This window comes from Lepisosteus oculatus, chromosome 3 (assembly GCF_040954835.1).
Source record: "Lepisosteus oculatus isolate fLepOcu1 chromosome 3, fLepOcu1.hap2, whole genome shotgun sequence".
NCBI lineage: Eukaryota > Metazoa > Chordata > Actinopteri > Semionotiformes > Lepisosteidae > Lepisosteus > Lepisosteus oculatus.
In genome coordinates, this window is record NC_090698.1 from 42673032 (window position 1) to 42696599 (window position 23568).

At 36.8% G+C, this 23568-nt stretch overlaps 1 protein-coding gene across 1 annotated transcript; it reads left to right on the top strand.

The window, feature by feature from the left end:
- Positions 1 to 2944: 2944 nt before the first annotated feature.
- wdr41 (WD repeat domain 41) lies at positions 2945 to 23472 on the top strand. Its single transcript, XM_006626717.2, has 14 exons — positions 2945 to 3131; positions 3570 to 3626; positions 6419 to 6534; positions 9036 to 9084; positions 10739 to 10858; positions 11189 to 11251; positions 12411 to 12522; positions 13089 to 13151; positions 14163 to 14270; positions 14820 to 15004; positions 17502 to 17623; positions 18970 to 19055; positions 21636 to 21769; positions 22743 to 23472. The coding sequence occupies exons 2-14, from the start codon at positions 3579 to 3581 to the stop codon at positions 22881 to 22883; spliced, it is 1347 nt and encodes a 448-aa protein (XP_006626780.1). The 5' UTR covers positions 2945 to 3131; positions 3570 to 3578; the 3' UTR covers positions 22884 to 23472.
- The last annotated feature ends 96 nt before the right edge of the window (positions 23473 to 23568 follow it).

Consider the following 23568-nt stretch of genomic DNA (forward strand, 5'->3'; position numbering starts at 1 on the left):
ATTCTTCCAACCCTAGTCCTGACCAGGACTAGGTTTTCTACAGATTTTCTTAGCATTCTGAATCAGATCATTATTTACTCAGTTGTACCAGATAACAGTTTTTTAATAGCCAGCTGTTCAGATGCTGCAGCTTTAAAGAAACCTGGAAAACCTGCGGACACATTGGCCCATCAAAACCAGTATTGGCATCATTATTTCAGTGTAAACATGTAGCAACTGACTAGCAAAAAAAACAACAACAATTTCTTTAGTGTGTCTTATAAATTCATACTGTACCTCATTGCATATGATTTGTATAGAAATGAACATAAAAGACAGAAGACTAATGTGATACTAAAAGTCAGCATTTGTCTGTAGTAATCTGTTAAACAAAATACCCATATAGTATATTCACATGACTCTTTATGATTATGGGACTTAAACTAGATCAGAGTCAAGTTTGCACAAGAACATAAGGCCTTTCACTGAGTACAGCTACAGTTAATCTTGATAATATTATTAGAAATTAAACATCTTCATTGGCTTTTAAAAACTATTCAAATTAAATGTGCATATTTATCATGTGAACAAAATGCTAGCATAAAAATAATACTAAAGCAGCACCAAATGATTCAAATGATTATTTGGGGCCTTCTCCAATCAAAAGCCTAAAAATGTCATTAACACAAAAAGTATAAAATCCATCGCTTCTCATTATTCTAGTTTAAATTAAAAGCAATCAAAGTAAAGGAAAAGGAGAAAAAAAATCCATGGCGGCTCACAAACAATCTTTCTCTGTCCATACAATCAAAAACTGGGAGGGACAGCTAATTACAGAGTCTGAAAAGATTAATGATCCCTTCAGACCATTCGACTTAAACCCAACACCTCAGGGGTCAGTCAGGGTGGAGCTCAGTTGTACAGACTGCATATGAACCCACCTCACAATGGCAGTGTATCATTGTGTGTCTGCCATTGACAAATAAAGTAGTGCTGGTGTGGCTGAAGAAAAAGCTCTATGCTGCTATTTTTGGCAGCCAGAAACTCTTTCTAAGTGGGGGTAATGGGTTTATGCCTGAAAGGTGACTGTACAGTATGTGACTATGGTCCTGGACATTTTATGCTACTTTTACTACTGTTACTACTATTTCTGCTTCTGCTACTACTAATAATAAAATTGTTGTTTGCATTCTGTGCTTTTCATCCCAAAGTGCATCACATATAGGATCCACTTCATCTCCCACTAAAGTACAGCACTCATTTGGAAGCTCCCAAACACAGGTGTGTTTATTCTGAAATCATGTGAAACACCTCAGCTGCACACAGGTAGACTCCAGGCAAGTAATTCTGTGACTTGGAGAAGAGAGTTGGTTACTTCAGAGGAAATGTAGGTGTGTCAAAGCATGTGAATACTTATGCATTTAATTATTTTCTGTTTTTTTATTTTTCATTAATTTAGTCAAATGTCTGGATTTTTTTTGCTTTGACATTATAGAGTACTTTATGAGTTGATGAGTGGCAAAAATTCTCAGTTAAATACATCATGCTTTTCATGCTGTAAGACAATAAAATGTGAAAAAGTCCATTCCCTAAATAGGGAAAGGGGATGTAAATTTCTATAGACACTGTATGCATGTAATGTTGCTGTAAAAATGTGTACTGTAAAAGTAGCATAGGAGAAAATGTCTGATTCTATAGGCACTGTATATTTTTTCAAACAGTGTCACAGGATCTTCAATGATCAAGTAGACAGGATCTTAGTTTACCTCTGAAGCAGAGTGCTCCCGATCGCCTCACTGAAACATTGGTTTGGAATTTTGGTCCAGAGGGAAGGGTGCTGCCTACTCATCCATTAACACCCCTCACAGAAACTCATTTTTTCTCAGAAGACTTGCATCCCATTCCAGTTACTGACCACACACAGACTTGTTTAGCTCCTGAGATCTTACAAGATCAGGTTACAAGGCAGTAACAGTGCTGTTGTGTACTTTGCAATCACCACAAGTCCTAAAAGCTTTGTTTAGCCTTAATCACGACTTAAAAACGTTCCCTCAATAGATAAAAAAACACATACTAAAATAAATGTATTTACTGTAAAATGTATTTACAGGAATTTTAGCTGATGTATTTACCAATGGTCTACAAATTTTAACAATGCACTAAGCACAAAATTCTAGCAGGACAGCAATTTAGAATTTGGTTTAGAATTTAAATAAAATCACTGCAGATAAGAAAAACACCTTTTATGTGTTGGTCACAACATATGCCTGCTGATCAGTGCAAAAAAAAAAAAGAGGAACTTAAAATGTTTGGATACCCAGTTCTTTACTACTGTTAATATTATTATGTAGTCCCCAGTCAGAACATTGCTCATTATACTTCCGTTGTTGCTACTGTTGTACAGACTTAGAGGCCAACTTAAACCAGACACTGCTGATTAATTATACTTAACGAACTCATTTATAATGACTTTGAAAATATATTGATTAATTTTAACAACATTTGGCTTAGAATTCAAATGTAATTCACCTATAATAACATTATGACTATTGTTGAACAAAGAATTAAGAATTGTATATTTAAAAAAAATGATATGGACTTTTCTTGATTTATGTGCTATACAACATGACAAAATCTATCACGTTAAAGCCTATTCTGTAAAAAGTAGGAGAATATAATAACATGGCTCTTTTCTAAAATCCCTATTCTCCAGTCCAGAGATCTCGTTTCTTAATGACATTTTAATTAAATCAAATTTACGTCTATACAGTAGACAAACTAAAATTATACTATCCTGGGATTTCAATGTTTAACGACGATAAAAGGTAAGACACACTTTTCAAGATCAAAATCTGCAGTTGCAGTGCTAACAGAGGTTTTGACTGCAGAAGCAACAGCGCACTTATTTTACATCCCGGCTTTATACCGAGAGCTTGTTTGTCCGTCAAAGGCTTCCGTAGTTAACTTTTCATGGTCACATGCAAAACAATACTTAAGACAGGAAACAGCTTAGTTTAGTGTTTATTAAATGGCAAAAGGATGATAAAATGGTTTTAAAAATAAGTAAACATATCGTAGTAAAGCTTTAGGTTACTATATGTTAAATGTCCTTTTGTAAGGGTAGACATCTGACTGCGCTGATTTAGAAGAAGGTAAGAGGCTTGTTTTGACAAATGAAAATAAAACAGAGGATGTGTTGGAGAATGTAAGGTTTTGAACATTTAATATACTGCGTGCCTTAGAGTATTCATTTTACTCACTTTAACACCCGATTAAAATATCTGTTTGTTTCGAGTTTTGTGGAAATCACTGTTCTTAGTTAGCCGTGAAATTTCATAAAACTGTTGCGGAAAAAATGTAGAAAATATTTAGTATTTAGTCCCAAGTATAATTAATTAGAAGGCAGGGTTTAGATACTGAATTCACAATTGAAATGTGAAAATATTCTCACATTTATTTTGTTAAATTATTAAAAACATACTGCATATTTTACCCATATCTTTTTGTTGTTAACAATTACTAATTGACTAGAGATTTAAATAGGGAATTAATTTACGCTTGATAAATCAGTGTTGTCTTTTTCCCAACAGAAAGTAGATATGCTACGATGGATTCTCGGAGGGAGAGACGCTCAAGGGCCAGTAGAGGTCGGTATATTACCATATTGGTCCGCGCATGCGTGGTCTCCTGATGACTTCTCTTTATTGACGTAAGGGTGACGTCAGCAGGCGAATGAATTTGGAAGTTTGCATAAACGTGAGGTCTGCTTGCGTAGAACAGCCTGCTTCCAGATTTAGTAAGCGCTGCTTCGTTGTACAGCATGACAAAGTAAAAAAAAGTTCATATGGTTAATGCCACCAAGGAGCTCATCCGGGCTAAAAAAGTGTTCAAGGTTGGACCTGATAAAACAGATTTAAGTCCAATTAATTCTATTCAAAATACTTTATTCGTCCCTGGGAGGACAATTTAAGAATTAAGCATGTATTCTACATGGTAAGGAAAGAAATTGAAGTCAGAATATTCCCCATTAATGATATTATAAAGCTCAATGGAACGCAGAAGTCATGCAGATATTTCCTTAAAGTGACATACGATATCCTTACTACACCAAAACTGGCTTTTACAGTCTGAAATTCACTGCGTTAACCACAAAGTGCGATGGGAATCCCTCCCCCCAAAACAAAAGGATATTATATTGTGCTTATCATTCATATTTATCCCACAATCACAAATACACATTGTTTGACTATATAACAAAATTGTTGACTTTGCTGACCCAGTACTTTTGAAGGAGACTGCATCCTTACAGGGTCCACACACATACGTGCAGGGTAACAATTTGGAGAAATCTGGATCCCCCCAGTGAACATGCAGACTCCACACAGATGGTGTCTTCATCCAAAATTCAACTGGAGCGTCAAGAGCTGTAAGGCAGCTACCTTAATCACCACATCACTGTGAAACCTGCTTTCCTTTTCATTCCTCATCCATTCAAGGTTATTCCTTTATCCTTTGCCACGCTGTCTGTTCAGCAGGTAATGAGGCATTTTACACATAGGAACAATTAGGTTCTGAGATTATCAGCCATAATAATGACAGGGAAGAGTCCTAACAAACATCTCATCAAAGACTCATCTGAAATTTGTCACTCCCAAGGAAACTGGCCTCTTTCACACAGGTCCCCTACTTATAACATAGCAGGTGTGCTAAAATGTATTTTCCTCCTAGACTTGCAACTTTATCCCCTTAGATAAAGCTTCAGTTAAAGTTTTCAGAAGTAGGTGCTGAGAAGCCGTGTAACTTGTGTGTAACTGTGGAAACAGCGTATGGACTATTGAACACTGTGCCAATCACTATTCCAGTCATTAACTTTATGTCCCAGTATTATGAGCCATCCCCTCAGTTGGATCATCAGACTTGACTTTGACCTTTAATATTAGTGTTGTCTTTGCGCCACAATAAACTTTAGGATGAGAGTGTTTCCCAGTTCAGAACACAGCGTTATACGGTACTCTACATGCATAATATTAGACTTGAATTGATAGAACTGGTGCTTTCCTCATCAGTTATAAAACCAAATTTGACAAGGCTTGTTGAAGGTCTGTGTCATATGGCTGAGCTCTTTCAGTCATGTTTCAATGTCTGTCAAATTAAAAAGATTAGCTGAATATGTATCTTTCACTATATGACCAATATACTGCTAAATGCCAATGATAATTAAAGTTTAGTAAGTAGGATTATGTGTTTAAGCTGTTGTTACTTTCTATTAAATGGACTTTTTTTGTCTAATTACTCTGTGAAATTCTCCTGATATTACAGAGTAAAGTAAGCAGAAATGTGCTTATATATGCAACAATGCTGTTGTTCGGCTAGGCATGATGATGATCTATGGCATGATGTTTGTGACCCAGGGGGTGGGGCTGCTTTCATGTTTTTCTGAAGTCTTTATGAAATAGACCACTCATTCTAAGTGAAGGGTCTCATCTAATGAGAAATGCTGCCTCAAGTATCATTTACGTGAAGTGTTATTTTTTCCACTGGGTGTTCAGAGAAACTGCAATTCCTTTCCAAGATGTTAGTTAGAGATCAGTTTTTTAAAATAAAACATGGAGCCCCAGCTGCCACTGCCTATGCAGTGCAAAGATGGAGAGAGTCGCAGATTTATCACGCCCTGTGTGCTTATTGGATAGAAAGCACCATTGTGTTGGTTGTCCTTGACTAATTCCTACTAAATCCACTTCTCTGATTCATTAAATGCAATCCATTAGACCACAGTTGCTGGCTAGTGTTACTTCTTTTGAGTTTGTGAAACTGAAAATGAAACTTGTGGTGAACAGATATAGAAAAAGGCAGTTATGGTGCCCAATTCCAGTGGGTTTGGCATATACAGTACTTTGAATGTTGCTGCTTGAATGCATGTTCCAATGGGAGTTATGGGGACTGTCATCTTCGCCAGTGTGGAATGAACGGATCTGTTTTTCATAGTCCCAAGCTTGGAAGTGATATTCTTATTTCCACTATTAAAACTTTTGTGAGTATATGCTGCTTATAAATGTATTGAAAGTTCTGAATATCTTGCAATAATGCTTCTTTTTTAATGTTATATGCCGCATTCAATTAAGTTTACCTGCAGAGATTACCTGCATATTGTTAAAGCAGTGATCCCTACTCATTATTTAATTTCTTTCTATTAATGTAAACTGAACAGTCAGTACTGGAGAATTCCCAGGTCTCCTGAGAGATGGATGTTTTCTATATCATAGTTATTTTAACCCTTCCGGTCAAGAATAGTGTGTTTATAGCAATGGGTAAATCGAATGAATATATTATGTATTCTTAGTTTTGGGTCCTTATAATGACACTTTGGCTATTGGTGTCTGGTGGATGGTGAGTCTGCAATAACGGAAACATTCATCTTATTTTTCCCTTGTGTCTGCAGAAAACCACAGTGCTGTTCATTGGGGAGGAACAACCAAAGAATTCTTACACGGAGCTCCAGGTGCTTAAAGGACATTTTGACATAGTTCGATTTCTAGTGCAGATTGATGACTTCAGGTAAGCAGCTGCTATGTTTTGTTCTCTCGCGGCTTGGGAGAGCTGTCTCACATCTTGTGATTGACAAGGAAGCCTGTGCCAAGTACTTTCCACGAGGAAATTTACAGACCATGACAAATGCTTAATTATTTTTTCGATAGTTTAGTGCGACCCAAAAAACCCGCAATAAATAAGAAATAAAAATGAAACCCTTCACACTCTTTGGAAGCGGCCAGAGCTGTGTACAGCATGCTGGGTAGTTATGACTTTTTAAGTTAATTCTAGAGTTTTATACAGTATCTCTGCTGCAGAAACACTGTTTTTTTTTAAGGGTGGCTGCAAGTCAGGTTTCACGCCTCACCTCTCCCAGTAATCCTTTGTTATTGAGGGCTTTGCAGACGGCTTTTCTTGTCTTTACCGTGCGTCAGCCAAACCCAGATTGCGGAAAATTTTTTAGATTGGTTTTGAAGACAGAAAATGTATCCTTTGTCAGCCTCCATGGCAGTTCCTTTTTTTTGACTATCCTGAAACTGAGTTTTGGAATAACACAGGGGACCAGCCGATGTCAGAGGGCACTGAGCGGCACTGAGCAACACTAAGCTTCAGCGCAGGTCCTTTTAAAAGCTGGGCCAGGAGAGAGAACTCTGTGGTGTGCTCTCACATTATTGACACATCCAAATAAAGAGAGAGTTCAGAAGACAATATTAAGAAATTTTCTGCCCTGGTAGCCCTGCACGGTTGTTCTTAAATTCATCAGGAAACTGCACAAGGATGTGGAGGATGCTGATCAGAAGTGAGAAAGAATCCAGTGACCCACAAAAAATCATGATGACAAACCAGCCATTCAGCTTCTGACTCGACTTGCTGAGACAATAAAAAGCCTTCAGATTCACATTTTCCAGTATTAATAACTGTCATGGGTTGACATAGGTAATAGCTGATTATACATTGCAGAGTTTTTGACTAATGTAATGAATGTTAAGGCAGTTAATTCATGTCAAAGTAGCAAGTGGCTTCATGCTACAGCTTTTCAAACATTTTTCTCTTTGAGCATCTATTTTTTGTTATATGAGACTCACTTTCCATTTTAGACACTGCAGAATTCTGCATAGGCATAATTTTGTACTTCACATTTCTTGATTAATGTTAGAACAAGAAATAACTTGACAGTTAAATCATTAAAAGGTATTTTTTTAAACTGGTAGGCTAGTCAGCAAGTAGCATGTAAGCATTAAAAATTGTTCAATTGTTTTAGCATGTATTTCTCTGATGCACTGGAAAAAGAAGGGCATTTATTTGATATCTTCTCCTTATCAGAAACTTCTGTTTCCATTGTAATCTGAAGATTATTTCTGCGAAATAAAAATGAATTAGGTCTGTATGTGATTTAGTGCTTAATAAACATATTAGTAGTTTATAAGAGTACCCAAAAAAATGGTAGAATCTCAAATTAAGAAATGCTTGACTTTACAAAACCTTCAGTAAGAGTAATTAATTGCTTGTTAGCTTAGCTGTAAGTGTAAATTTTTATTCTGTTGGTTCATTCTAGGTTTTTACTCACAGAGGAGATTATGGCTTGCATTTGAACGTTTCTTTTATAGTAAGAAAGATTTAAGTTAAGGAATAATAAGACATTGGGTTACTTATTGCATTTCTTTTTCTTTCCATTGTACATTTTTATATTCTATATTAAAACTTACCCAGCACTTTTTATTTACATAGCTGCAACCTCTTCAAAGCAAGAAACTTTACGCTTATATTAAAATGTGCACTTTTTCAGCTACCATTCACTGCTCTATTCTCTTTATTATGTAAGTAGAACATGATTTTTTAGTCGTCAATCAGACCTTCACATTTATACAAACTAAATGTAATGCTGGTATTAACCTAAAGCATTGACAAATCAAGCCCCCCCCCCCCTCTTTTCTCTGTAGCACACAGTCAGATATATCAATCACAGCTTATTTGCACATCCAATGCCTCATTCCCCGGTGTGCATTTCTTTTTCATCACCAATTGAGCTTACATTTAAGCGTAAACGTACCTTTCCACAACCAGGTTAGAGACTGGATCTGTATCTATTGCAGTGTTTGTAGCAAGAGACAATATTTTGTCTTGTGCAGGGATTAGAGAGAGAGAGACTTCCTCACCACGGATGCAAGGCTGGGATATCTGCTCTTTTTGAGAGTCGATTAAAGCTGAGAGCATGCCATTTGACTTTCAGTGACACATTGCATCCCGAGAAAGTCTGCAGTCTGTGCCCATTCATGTACTGATGTTGAATTTTTTAATCTGATGCCACTACACTCTATTTTTTTTTGTTTTTTGGAAGAATTTGCATTGTAAACAAATAGGTTGCTTGTTTATCATTGCTACAGCTTTCTCATTTGCCTTATTTCCTGGATACTACTAATAATGAAATGACTGAAAAACACCTATTTTCACCCAAACTCTGCCTTTGCTGTATAACTGATTTATAAAATAAGATACCACATGTGATTTATATTTTTATTTTTTTGCAGGTTTGCATCGGCTGGAGATGATGGACTTGTGCTGGTTTGGAATGTTCAGGTTGTTTGCTAAGACGTTTCTGGTGATGATCAATATTTTATTTGTATGGATTCCTCAGGAAAAAGGGGAACTGCAATGCTATTTTTATATTTTGGAGTTAGAGAGAAATTGCTTTTCCTTCAGTCCATGTGTAAATAGTTGGTGATCCCTATTAAATAAGAATAGGCATTACTTCCTCCATCTGATTAACTGGTGTAGTGAACTAGATTTAACACGCCGCACCAGTTTGTATTAAGATAAGACAGATAAGATGAGATTTTATTGTCCCCCGAGGGAAATTTTTAATGGACACACAGCACTCCTGTACATTTAAATAGAATGCAAACCCAATAAAAAGAAGGAAAATAAGAAAAACATTGCACATCACTCTATTGCACATGTATAATGCATAACAATATGTAACATTTCTAACACGTCACAAAACATATTGCACTCAAGTGGGTTGTAAGAGTCAGAATTGTGTTAATCGTTGACATTTGCATATTTGCAATACATTTGTATTGTGAAACGACCATTGAAAAATACTTGAAACTGCACATAACGCCAAATTCTTTGTATGTTGTATGTGCACTCTTTAGATGAGCAATTATACAAATATTTCTGTAGAGAAATCGGGAAGATATTGAAATTAGATTAACTTTTCTCAATGGGCAGTATGTTGTGGTTTCATGTCCAACAGCAGAGGGCACTCTTGGGCTGCTTTCTTTCTTCAGCACTTCATGGATTTTTTTAATATGACCTTTCCATATTGGTTTTTCTAATTATTTAAAGAGTAGCTTTCAGAAAGTAAACATTCATTAAGGTGTTAAGGTGAGTCTTTTGATACAGATGTAGGAATTGATGACTGATTGACAGAAGAATATACTTCATGTACACAATCTTTAATATTAATGATATTACATACAGTAGCATATTTACCTTTTTTCTTTAAATGTTTACAACATCTTGATCATTTTTTCTTTTTTCAAGCAGGTATGAAAAGTTCTTTAGTAATAACTGTATTATTTTATTTTTATCTATCTGGTTCTGGTAGTCCTCTTTCAAAGGTATATAGTGCTGAAAACGCTAATAATAAAGGAGAAAAGGTTTGTCTTCATGTAGTTACAAGTAAAATTTTAACTTGTATCTGATACTGCAGCAAAAATTAGAATGTCAAATTATAATTATATAATTATTTAGCTAGTCACAAAATAGAAACAATATTTAGTTTCTGTTTAAAACGTTAAATGAATGAAAACAATCCATGTGTTTTGTTTTGTTGTGTTGTGGGGAGGCAGGGGGCTGCAGTGGTTAGCATTGCTGCCTCGCCGTGTTTGGGCCCTGGGTTCAATTCTGGACCTGGGGTGCTCTCTGTGTGGAGTTTGTATGTTCTCCCTGTGTTTGCGGGGGTTTTCAGGGGGTCTTCTGGTTTCCTCCCACAGTCCAGAAACATACTGGTAGGTTAATTGGCCCTGGTGTGAATGTGTGCTCTGCCATGGACTGGTGTCGCATCCAGGGACTTTTGCAGGGATAGACTCTAGCTCCCCTGTGACCCTGTATTGGACACAGCGGTTATAAAATGGATGGATGGATCATTTCCCGTGCCCGGGGACGGGTGGATGGCTAGTCAGTGTGATGTGTACCAAAGCCATTGACATCTGGTGTGTTATTGCAGACAGGAGAGCGTCTCCGGGAGTTAAGAGCTCACTCACAGCAGGTCACAGCCATCGCTGCCTTTCGGACTGAGTCCAGCCGCGGCATGATCATCACGGCCTCTTCAGACAGAACCGTCAGCGTATCCTTCTCGCCAGCTCCAGACTCACTGGTTTTACTCTAAGCTTTGTTTTTACCACCAAATGCCTAGAAATCAGCCACCTTTGCCCTTGATTGGCGGCTGAATATAGCATGTTAGAAAATGTAAGACCTGGTAGTCCAGGTTTCTGCTTTGTGCCATATTTTTCAAAATTTCCTGTCAGATTTAAGGAATATTAGTAAATAACCATTTGTAGTGTTCAGGGGTGTAATAAGCAGCTGGATATGGGGAAAAAGGACATTTTTAATTTTTTTTCCAGCCCTGTTTAGCTGTTTTTTTTCCCAGAAAGTTTTCTTTAACCTTCTGGTGTAGCTGTGGGACACGGAGACTGGGAATCGTGTTCAGATGGTTTCTGAGCTGCAGTCTTCTGTGAAGGTGCGTGATTCTTATTTCTGTCCAGCAGGCATCACACAACATGTACAGGCAACAAACCTCACATCCTGTCGCACTGCAAGGACCACTTGGGACCACTTGGGAACACAGATTTGGGCTACATCCAGGATTCTGCATTGTCACTTTTCAATGCCCTTACAAAGGGATTGAGTTCTGTTCTGTTCTTGTTCATCTTGTTTTCAGTTCGATGCTTTTTTCTTGATGCTGCTAAAGATAAGGCATTAAAAGTCATAAGCTGACATATTTGGTCATCTTGTGTGAATTATATTTTTACATTAACTTCTTATGATTTAAGATCATAATGTATTAACAGCTTTTCTTATGCTTTTTGTCCCTGTTTGTGGTTGGTTTTTACCAAAGAAAACCAAAATATTCAAAGCTTTGTTTTTGTTCTGTCTTGCTGCTTGTACTTCCTCTTCCTGAGAGTCCTTCTTCAGGAATACTCGGCTGGGAATTAGCACTTTCTGTGTCCTTGACCAAATTCAGTTTGGTCAAAAAGATGGCAGAGAGACTTTACAGTATCAAATGTTAATTGTATTCACCGAATGTTATTGTACAGTTGTTACAGACCGTGTACAGCTGTTACACGTGCTTAAGAAGAAAACTGGAACACAGAATCTGATAAAGCCTTTAAATGATTCAAAGCTTGTTGTTCAAACAGTCAGTCAAATAAAGCCAGTGGTCAGGAGTAGTGGAATAAAATTACTTCATATTCTGTGCGCATTGCACTGATTTCTCATTTGGACAAGGGGAGGGGAAATCATACTCATTTTCTGATGACCTCATCAGATTCAACCATAGAAGTAAAACCTCACACCAGTCATTCTGTTCAGGGAACACATTGCAAGTCCTTATCCTTTTAAAATGCTGATTCCTGTCATGGCCTGTTCTGCCGTGAAACAGATGAAACTCCTAAGCACGTTTTTTTCCCCCAAAAAAGATACTATAGATAATGGGTTTCATGTAAACTTGAGCAAGTCCTGTGTTTTGGGTGTCTGAATTTCTTGGAATGATCTACAATGATATACAAATCTGAAGATGGTTATAAAAAATGTAATTAGATACCATTTAGATAAATATTAGTATCCGTATTGTGTTCAAAATTCTAACACTGTCTCCATATCCTGATTTCTTTTTATAGTGCCTGCTTGTTCTGGAAAGACTTGATGTATGGCTTTCTGGAGGGAATGAGCTGTGTGTCTGGAATAAACATTTTGAACTTCTGTGTAAGACTGACTGCTATAAGGATGCAGGTAATCTTGCAAAATTAGAGATTAAATTGGAATGTGCTTTATGTGTGGGTCATGGGATTCAGAGAGCATATTAGATTCAATATTTTGGAAGCATCTGCTCTTTCTTTTTATGTTGGAACACATTACACTTTGGACCTTAAACACGTGGCTACTTCTATAAGATGATAAGGCCGGCATACTTTGCAAAGAGTTCACCTGGAAATCTTTGCCAAGGTTAAACAGTAAAATATAGCGTGAGATCTTATGGGCAACTCTGCGGTGTTAGTGGATCTCTTAGTCTCTTAGTGGAGAGTATTGTAACCTCCAGCCCCCAAACATCACGAGAATGCCTTTAAATTGGCTCTAGTCACCTATAGTCTTTGTTGAAATGTTCTGAACAAATTTAAGACATGCAGGTTTATGGTTTAGATTTTGCAATTATAAGAAGAAGGTGAATTAACCCATTGGAGCTGGGAAAACAATAATAAGGTTATCTAAACTATTAATACAGATACATTCAGTAAGAGATGGTATGTCTCATATGTCTTACTATTATATTTTACTAATATATTACATATTATTTTTAGGGGTCACTGCCATGATCGAGCTGCCTAAGAACTGTATTGTGGCAGCCGTGGACAAAGAATTAAGTAAGATGACCTTTATTTCCTTCATCTGACACATATGTTTGATTCTATAGAATAACTCATCTGTCCCTTTTGAGGCTTAGACTATCATCAGTGTTCTCCAATCAGGTTAGACTTAATTGGATGATAGATTTGAAAGCTGTGCCATTATCAAAAGTTGGTAATCGAGATTATTCTGGTATTTAACTTATTGTACAGGTAAGTCACAATATTTGAAATTTCTCATTAGTGCACCACTGTTGATGTATATTGCTCTTTAAAAGTATTGGGACAATCCAATCAAAACTTATTTTTCCTTTACTATCAAGCACTTTGTGATCATGAGATAAATATGAATGATTAAGTACAAAATCAATCATGTTTTAGTTTTGGGTAGCTTCATGCATTTATTTTATTAATTAAACTTTGTGTTCGTCTCGGTAATTTCAAGTGATCATGTGTGTTGGGACATCCACAAAGCTCAACAAACTTTGTGTAATCATCTGAGATTCTTTTCTACACGGACTCTGAGCTCTTGCCTATCCTGTGTTGTTCTAGTTTCAGTATTTTTTTTCTGCTTAGTTTTAAAAGTTCAAACCTTTTTTTCTCCTGATGAACTCTTCGGTTACATTGGCCATATGTTCTGGGTCTCTGTCGTGCTGCATGGTAAAGCACTGCTTAATAAGCAGGGAAGCATTTTCTTCTACATATGCAAACAAAATATTTCTGTCCCCTCACTCTGCTGCTGTCATATTACTTCCATATTCTCGAGCACAGTTTGCTTGACTGAAAACAAAAAAGCAGTTTTGATGTCCCGGTAATTGGAGGGAATTGTATATACACCTCCAAAATATAGCAATTCATGATAAAAATTGTATTCATTTCTATATTTGATATTAACATATTTCTTTGCTACGACTACAGTCCTTGGGGAAAAAACACTCCTTTTATGTTTTTAATTAAACTTTTTATAATATTTTGCAGTGTTACTTGAAGTCAAAATATGTAATAATAACATGATTTATCACTTTAAAGTTGTTTACAGACTGATCGTGTCTTCTTCTGAAACTGAAACTTCTATTCAAGAGATCTGCAGATTAACAGACCACCATGACAGCGTTCGGACTCTGATTTCTGTAAATGGTAAGATGAGCAGGTCTTTTTTTCTTGATTACTTTAATTTTATTAATTAAATATTTTAAGATGAAGAGGCTCTTTGAATCTTGCCTTATCTTTGTTAGTACCTCATACAGCATACTTTTTTCAGCATACTGTATTTGTGCAGTAATGCTTGGGGAGTTTGTGTTTTATCACATTGTTGTATGCACTGTTTCCTTTTTTCCATATTAAGTTCTAACTTCCAGTCTGGCTGTGGGAATCACAATGGAGTTTGAATCCTTAGTTTGCATACCTGTTATAAATTATGAACTGTACGAATTTACGTATCAGAAATCAAATAATTGTACAAATGTCACTTTGGCATTATAGCATAATACAGTAATCTCAAGACTAAAGATTTTATTGTACTTCTTCAGACATTCCTTAATGTATTTGTGTAGTTGTAAATATCCAGTTTATTCAGTATTTCCACATTGCTACTTTGTGAGTGAATGATGTTATTTGACCAGTATAAGAGCTGTACAAAGTTTTCTCTGTGTGAATTTATAACATTCCGGTCTTCATTCTACACAGACCAGATGTTCGCTAGTGGATCTCATGTTGGTGAATTAATAGTATGGGATTCTCTGGACTGGACCATTCAGGTTTATGAGCGGATCTTCTGGGAGACGGCTCAAACAGACTCGCAACCAGAAATAAAACTGACCTCACAGAAACAAAATGAAATGTCTATACAGCACTTAACATCTGATGGAGAGGTAGGCATCAGCTATACTGTATATATATTTAGATTAAAATCTATTTTTACTGTAATACGAATTGTACTTGCTTATAGATTTAAGATTACATTTATAGACTTTTATCTTAAATGTTCTGGCTGATTCCATGTTTTTACTACAGCAGGATATTCAGTTTTAATGTAGAATGCACATTATTTTTCAGATTGACTTTGAAAGATCTGATTATGGAAAAAAGGAACTCTTTAAAAGGAACTTGCTCACTTTAAATTTTACATTCAACTTTGGTTTTACATTTTTTTTCTTGTGCCATTAAAATGCACAATTTTATTTTTAGATAAAAATCGGGTTAATACAATATGTGCACCAGCCTCATAGAGAACCAGTCTTAGAAATTCTATACTGTTTCAGCCAGTAGGTCTATTGTAATGTCTATTGATACATTAAGATATTTCAGCTCATCTTCAGTTGACTGTAGTTTGTCTCCCCTGCCCTTTGATCACAGAAAGAAATAGATATAAAGAATAGAATAGCCAAATTGAACCATGACCAAGTGGTTTGAAATCACCTGATGGTCGAAACTTCACATTTGCTATTCCAGTGATACCAATCCCACGCTTGTTAGAAAATAGCTCATTCAATGTAATAAAATAAATACCTTTAGACAGGGATTAGGAAGAACTGGTGAGGATATTTAAAATGCAGTCATAATGACTATTATATTTATATTTAGAGTTGATTATTAATTAAGTGAACAACTACAGTGCCTACCAAACCTACTGGGACCATATTGAAGACAAACCTGTGATTTTCACTAAACGATCACTAATAAATTCTCATGAAAATCCACGGCTGAAAATTACTGCTCTTAGTATTATATTTTTAATAAAGTCAGTTCAGTTCTACCCTTTTGTGTCAATGAACCCTTTTATTTTGAAGGTGCAAAAGTTTAAGGACAGTTGTTTCACAGACGTCTCTTGTTGGGTAATTAGGCTTCTGGGTAATCTGGCACTCATAAAACAGATGTGAACATCTTCTTAAACTGCATTACTTTGACTTCAGGGGTCCATAATCGAAATGGAAAGTGCCTTCTGTGCACTTCAAAAGTAAGCATTTGTGAACCAGAAGGAAAAATGAAGCTTTTTTGAAGAATTTGAAGAATTTTAAGCAGAATTCTAGTACAGAAATCCAAAAGCATACCAAAATTAATAATGTGGAATATTCTGAATAAGAAAGAAACTTTAGGTATAATAAATAATTGGCAAAGATCAAGTCAGATGAAAAAAAACATCTGTAGGTGAAAACCTACCAGATGTAGACCTATCTGATTACCAAAAAATAATCGGAGCAGTCCCAGAGCAAACACCAAACCTGAAAGCAGTTTACAGCGAAATTGCCAACAACCTTCAGAGTTCAGGGGTGAAGGAATCAAATGTCATAGTTTGCAGAAGAGTGAGACCGCAGAATTAGGAACTGTACTGTAAAATGTTAATCTCTCATCAGCACCAGGAACAAAGAGGGCCAGATCAGAATTTTCTCAGACATCTGGAGATGATCCAGGAGAGATTTGGAACCGTTTTATTGATAGATGAGACCAAGCTAAATCTTTACCATAGTAATGGAAATGTTAAAGTGTGGAGAAAGAAACAAACTACAGATTTTCCAAAGAACATCAGCTCATTTATGAAGCATGATAGAGGTAATGTCATGGTCTGGGCATTCATGGCTGCATCTGGACCTGGCTCACTTGTCTCTGTTAAGGATGTAAATAACTAATTATGGCAGCAACAGAATGAATTCTGAAGTTTACAGAAGCATTCCGTCATGTCAAAGAAAATGTTTCTGTACATATTGGGCAGAACTTTACTATGCACATGCAGCAAGACATGACATACTGCCGATGCAACTAAGTAGTTCATCAGCAGAAGGAAGTGGAAACTTCTAGACTGGCCAGGTCAATGTCTAGATCTAAATTCTACTGAGGAGCATTTTACGTTTTGGAGAATAATTTGAAGTCTGGGCACAGCAAGAACAGGCAAGAACTGAGTAGCTGCAGCAAAGCATCTCAGATGATAACAACAAAGAGTTTGGTAAGCTCAGTGGGTCACAGCACTCATAAAGTTTTTGCTTCAAAGGGGCGTCCAACCAAATATTGCTAAGATTTACACTTAAATTAACTTAATTAACTTAAATTGAGGATGTTGCAGTACTTGAATTCATTTCTTGGTCAGTTCAAACTATCCAGGTTGTTCTAATATGATTAAATGTAATATGGAATTGGCCAAAATAAAATGTGTATTGTGTCTACCTCATTATCACAAATATGTGATTAAATCCTTGACTGTAAGGCAAGTTGTATTGTTGTCCCAATACAATTACAGGACATTGTATGTAGAAAAGTCCAGGCACAATTTCCTACATGCACAGTACCTTTGTTAGTACAAGTAATATATTTTCCTTTGCCTTTTGCTTATTGGAGAGTTTTTGTTTAATGATAGATCTGTTTTCTTTTTTGCAGTTTGTTGTTGCTGCGGTTGGAAATGGACTATACATTTACAACATTTTGACAAAGAATGTAGTTGCTTACAGGAGAACTGCGCATGATTCAAATGTTTTACATTCTTTATTACTACCTAACAGGTTTGTATTTGTTTTTTTTTACAAAGTGTAGAAGGTGGAGAAACCATCCTGTTATTAGAACAGTCCAAAAAGAGAAACATCTGTAAATTATTTAGCATAACAAACAGATTTAAGGAGAGTGTTGTACTTTAAAAGAATCCTTGGTAAGACTTTCTACTTCACAATGTTGAGATAAATTTGGTATGCATGGTATCTATTGCTGATGCTGATAAAGGTTTGGAAGTCTTTTGATTAGATCTTTGTACTCGTATAATATCTTTATTCCCATCCAAAACACCCACAATATAACAAAAGCTAACCGTACGCAATATAATTAGTCAGTCATCTTTAAAGTAACTGTACTGAACATCAAACAAAACTCATCCCTGTGTTAATGCTTGGATGGTTTTAGAAAAAAAGATACAGATTTTGAATATTGATTAAATGTTCTTGGCATAATATTGATTGATTGTGACTTGCCATGATACACTTGAGTGACTTTGTTAGAAAAGCACTAAATCACCTCATTAGTGAGAGTGCTGATTGGTCACAGGGGATAAGGCGATTTAGACCGTTGAGTGTCAAACTTGATGAAAACCAGCCCAAAAAAACTGATAGGAACTAATATTCCCCACTTAACGAAAAAGCACTGCTTTCATGTCAATGATATGTAAGTGGCTGGCCTAAGTTACAGTTGGGCAGAATTTTCAGCACTGGATCCAAGTCCTGTATAGTGATGAATCTAGGTTTTGTGTTTAGACCACTCTGATGGATGTCAGGGAGTGTGGTGCAGATGTGCCATTGGTTATGCACAACTGGCCCATCAATGTGGAGACCCAAGCGTGGCGTCAGTAACTCACTACATATGAAGGTCTGTGTGGTGGACATACTGCCATCATAAGAGAATCATTATGCTGCAGACACCTGATTCACCAGACCTCAGCTCTACTGAAAATCTGTAGGATGATTATGGATTTCTACTTCCAGCATCTAGGCCTTGGAGACTGTGAAAGCATATGGGACAGAACCCAACAAGACAGCATCTTTTACCTGCTGCAAAGCTTGTGGCAGTAAATTATTGCTTCCAACAATGGCCACACATGCTACTAGCCTTCTCTGTTATCCCCTGTTAATAAGTCCTCTTGATGATTAGTTAATCAGCATAAAAATGTACTTGTGTTATGTACTGTGTGTATTATGACTGTTGTAATTATAAGTGTTTTTTTATGCTTGGTATATTTTTATGATTATAATACCTTGTCTACGCTTATGTCTTTATAAAATGCTTGCTTGTGATTTTCTGTATATGTCTATAAAAGTGAGGCCAGAAGTCGTGGGAAAAAAATGTTTTCTCTCTGTGCTGGCAGGCAGCTGATGTCGTGCTCGGAAGATGGGAGTGTCCGTATGTGGGAACTACAGGATCTGCCTCTGCCTGCTGAACCTGCCTCTTCAGGTTAGATTCCTCATTATCAACAGCCTTATTTACTGCACTCCAGATCGGGGCCATTTCCCATTCATGGGATCCTTTGCCAGGCTACACTAAGGAGTCCTGCAGGACATTCTGTGTCACGTTCTGATTAAAGATTGCGAAAGTGCTGTGTGGCAATTAATTGGGAAATAAACTATACCAAATACGAATTGGCTGAATTCCAGCATTCTAATTTGCCACAAGCACAATTGCAGAGTGATGGACTTATACAGTCCTACTATTGAGTAAGACAAAGCAAAATGCCTAAAGTTTTTACAAAACTGCGAATGAACATATTCATACTATATGCAAGTCATATGTAAGCAATTAACATATCAAGTATTTGCTTGGTAAGCTTTCATAATGTTTGTTGCATTCAGTTGTCTGTTGTTAACCTCGGTGTCCTGGCTAAATTTCTCCCTCTAGCCTTTACTAATCATGGCCTCCTATAAATCTCCGTCTATGAATTGGCTTCATTACTCTGTTCTCCTTCACGCTGATAGCTGGTGTGTGGTGAGCATATTGGTGCACTTTGGCTGGTCGCATCAGCTGGCTGGGTGCTACACATTGGTGGTGGTTGGGAGTCCCCATTACCTGTTAAGTTGCTTCAGTGGAATGTCCAGCAAAGCGCTATATAAGTGTAAGGACATATTATCTTGGGGTTAGAAACCTTTAGTTTATGCTTACAAAGAAGGCATATCTGACTTACTTGTGTGTTGTCTATGTAGTACTGGACTGAACAAAATAGCTGAACTTTTCTGTCTGTATATACAGCATGTGTAGAGTTTTTTTAACAAAAGTTCAGGAGGGATGATGGCACCCAAGCCCTCCTTGTCATCCTTTATGATGTCAGTTCCCTTAAGCTGTGAACACCATAGTAAGCCCTTCTTATACTCTCATTCATCTTTCTGTATTCCTTCTCCTCACCATCTCCATCTTTGTTGATGTCCCTTGGTTACCTCCTCACTGTGTGTAGAGTTTTTAACTTTGTCCTTCTCAATAGACCTTCCTAAGTGCATTTTCTTGAAAATGTCATATTTCCTTCCTCGTGAAATATAGGTTATGGATGATATTTAAATGAATTTTCCGGTTTCAGTCAATATCTTCATGAACTACATCTTCACCATACTATACAGTGGTATTCACTTTCTCTTTTATGTTGAGTTTTTAGAAGTTTGACCTGGCATTCACATCCAGCAAGAAAACAAAAATTGTTTTTCTGATATTTTTTTTCTTCCTACTTCAAAGAAACCATTGAACAAAGTTTTTATTTATTCACTTTAAGTTGCAAAGCCTGTTCTAAAGAGGGTTTTCAGACTTCCCCTGGCTTCATTGGTAGGTTTCAGAACTTCAAAACCTTTTCAGGAACATTGTACTTAGCTCCTCATTTCCTGTTGATTGTGTTTTAGTAATGCAGGCCAGGTGTTCCTTTTCAAATCAAAGGAGTAAAACATTGGCCAAAATATCTGTCTTGATCAGATCTCTGATAACTATCTTAAATTAAATACCTTTGAGAGATTACAGGCAAACACACGCCTTTCCCAAGGCGATGGAATGCTTTTTTCTCCCATCTAAATCATGCTGGATTTGTACAGTGGAGATGGGATGTCACCAAAAGGAATTATTTCCAGATGCTGGTACGCTTTGCAGAGGAAATGAAGTTCCTGAGATTTGATATGGTCTTTTAGTTAAGTTCAATTCAGCATTCTCACTCAGTAGTGGGTTTGCTGCAATTATCAGTCTTTTGGTTGACATGGTTTTCTGCCATGTGGGCCAAGACTTTTTCTGCTTTTTATCCATCCATTTTCAGTAACCACTTAGTGCCGTACATAGTCACAGAAATCCGGAACCTAACCCAGTAGTGAAGGGTTACATGGCAGAATCTGCGCTGAACAGGATGCCAGACATGAATATGAACTCATTTGGGTGGCAAACACTAACCACTGGAGAGCATGCAAACTCCTCGCACTTGCCTGACACACAACCCAAGGACACTGCAGCTCGCTGTGAGGCTGCAACCGCTAGCTGCACTGTCATCATTCTCCAGTCTTCTATATACGAATTATTTCCAGATGAGGAATTATCCTAATGATTTTGGATTACAGCGTTTTCATATAATGATTGCTAAAAGTTGCTCTAGCATTTATCTCTCTGGTTTGATTTATCCCCGTTCCTTCTGAAGGGTCGGAAAAAAAGCCCAGCAGAAAATACACATCATAAACGGCATCAGCAAAGACTTCATTGTTCCTCCTGTTCGATTGTTCACTGGACAGATGCCTTGATGGGGTGGACTGTAGTCACCATGCTGCATAGACTAGCGGAGACGACTTGTTTTTTGGAGGAGAGTGCATTATATATTCAACCACATTCCTAGATAAGCGTCTGTTCTAAAAAACTGCAAGACAACTGTAAAAAATGTGTTTAAAATGGCATCAATAAGTCGTGCTGTTCACACCGAGCAATAGTTTATTCATGTCGTGTTAAGCCTCCGGAACTGAAATGATTTTTTTTTTCATGTTGAAATGAATGTAATGTTGTTAAATGGGTCTATTGATTGTCTCTCAGGCTTCTTTGGCATGTGGGGGTTCGGGAGATCAAGCAAGCTGGCGAGTCAGCAGGTGAAGAAGGTGGTGGAGACCCCCAGCCTGCGCACTCTGGAGCTGACAGGAGACCTCATCGGTCACTCCGGGGCTGTTCAGGTACAAGTGGGAAGAAGCCACATTGCTGACTGGAGGAAGTAGGTTACTGCTGGCTTCTGCAAAATCAGTCATACAGCTGAAAATACAACTGCTAATACTGGGTACATTGGCTTGAGCCATCTGGGCTCTGGTGCATCTAGAAGCTGTTTCCACTGCAATCCAGCTCCTTCTTATGTATGCCCTTGGGCAGCACAGGTCTATATTTCATACTTGTCAACTCAACCATGCTAGAAATGTTCATTAAATTGAACGACACAGTGTTGGAGCTACAGCTTTTTTTATTTCCCGGCTGTGATTTGAATAATTTCAACTAAAGCAAATAACAAACATTTAACTTACACCAGAAATACTCACCAAATACGGACCAAACATCTTGCGGCATTTGAAATATTTGCGAAACGGAGGTTCTCAAAATCATATATTTACGTCACAACGCAAAGATGGTGGCATGTAGCTGAAAGACTTTCTAAAGAAATTGATACAATAACCATATCGTTAGTGTAACATCCATTGTTTTAAACACAAATAAGGGCATGCCATTTTTATTTTTTCTTAAATTGCACAATATAGACTTTTCTGTATAAACACTGTGTATGGTGGATGGGTGTTCAGAAGTATGGTTGAGGCCAGGGTTAATGTTCACTGTATTTTAAACCTGTACTTAATTGCAGACATGTTTAGAAATGTAGCTTTATAATTATTCATTATAATTTTCTGTTTTTTTTAGCTTTTGAAGGAGGTAAACTAATCAGATACCCATTTTCATATGGCATTTATGAAATGCGAGTTTCTACACCCCTTGCTGTTATTGGAAAGACAATTCTGCCATAATGGGAGCACCAGCTTACTTCTCATCAACATTTAAAATCACAGTCCTGAAAGAGAATCATGAAACTCATGTGTATCCTTTTCTCTCAGCTTTGTCACTAAATCATTCGGGTCTCTTTAAATAATACGTTTTGTTTTTTTGTAGATGTTTCTGTATTTTGGAGATGGCAGCCTGGTGACTTGCTCTACTGACCACCTCATCATTGTGTGGAGAGACGGGTACAAGGAGTCAAGACTCCGGAGTTTAGCCTTATTTCACAAACTGGAGCAGAATCAAGGCCTGTGACCCTTGTTTGTCCTTTTACCATATGTACTAATAGAAGCATACATACACTGCGTTTAATATACATCCCCTAAAAGGTTGAAAAAACAATTCTGCATTCATGACATTAAACATGACACTTTATTTTCCTTAAACTGCAATTTTACTTTACTAATTGGTAATGAGCAGCTTTCTTTTTGTGAAGTGCTCTTAAATGTAGCTCAGAGCATGCTGCCTATTTCTACTGTTAATTGTATTTCTGTATTTAAAAAGTAATAGTGTTATAACTGACATGAAATAATGTAGCGTATGCCAAATGTATAGTCCAAGTCTGTGAAAATGTCAGTGGGTTAAGATTTGATTTAGCTGTGATTATAATTTTATCGCTATTAAAATGTAATGATGGCATAGCTGGTTTTTGGCATCCTTTTACATTGGTTGCATACTGAAATTTTAAACTGTTGTGTTTTGCAAGTTAAGAAGCCTAACGTTTTGATGTGATATCATAGTTTCTTGTATTCATATTTCACGAGGAATCTGTAATGAATGCAGAATCTATACACAATAGCTTGTGAAACACTGTACTAAGTTATTAAAAAGAGAGTTTACAGATTGCCAGTTCTCAAGGTCTTATTTCTTAATTTTGTATCTGTTCTAGAAATGAATCCTACGATTAATTCCACTACGCTATTCATCCATACCTGTAGTT

What these genes read in the sequence shown, in the direction of transcription:
- wdr41 (XM_006626717.2), top strand. Translation starts at nt 3,579, where the DNA reads ATGCTACGATGGATTCTCGGAGGGAGAGACGCTCAAGGGCCAGTAGAG. An exon ending in TGCTGGTTTGGAATGTTCAG is followed by an intron (nt 9,085 to 10,738) that starts GTTGTTTGCTAA and finishes GTGTTATTGCAG; the next exon opens with ACAGGAGAGCGTCTCCGGGA. An exon ending in AGCCGTGGACAAAGAATTAA is followed by an intron (nt 13,152 to 14,162) that starts GTAAGATGACCT and finishes ATCACTTTAAAG; the next exon opens with TTGTTTACAGACTGATCGTG.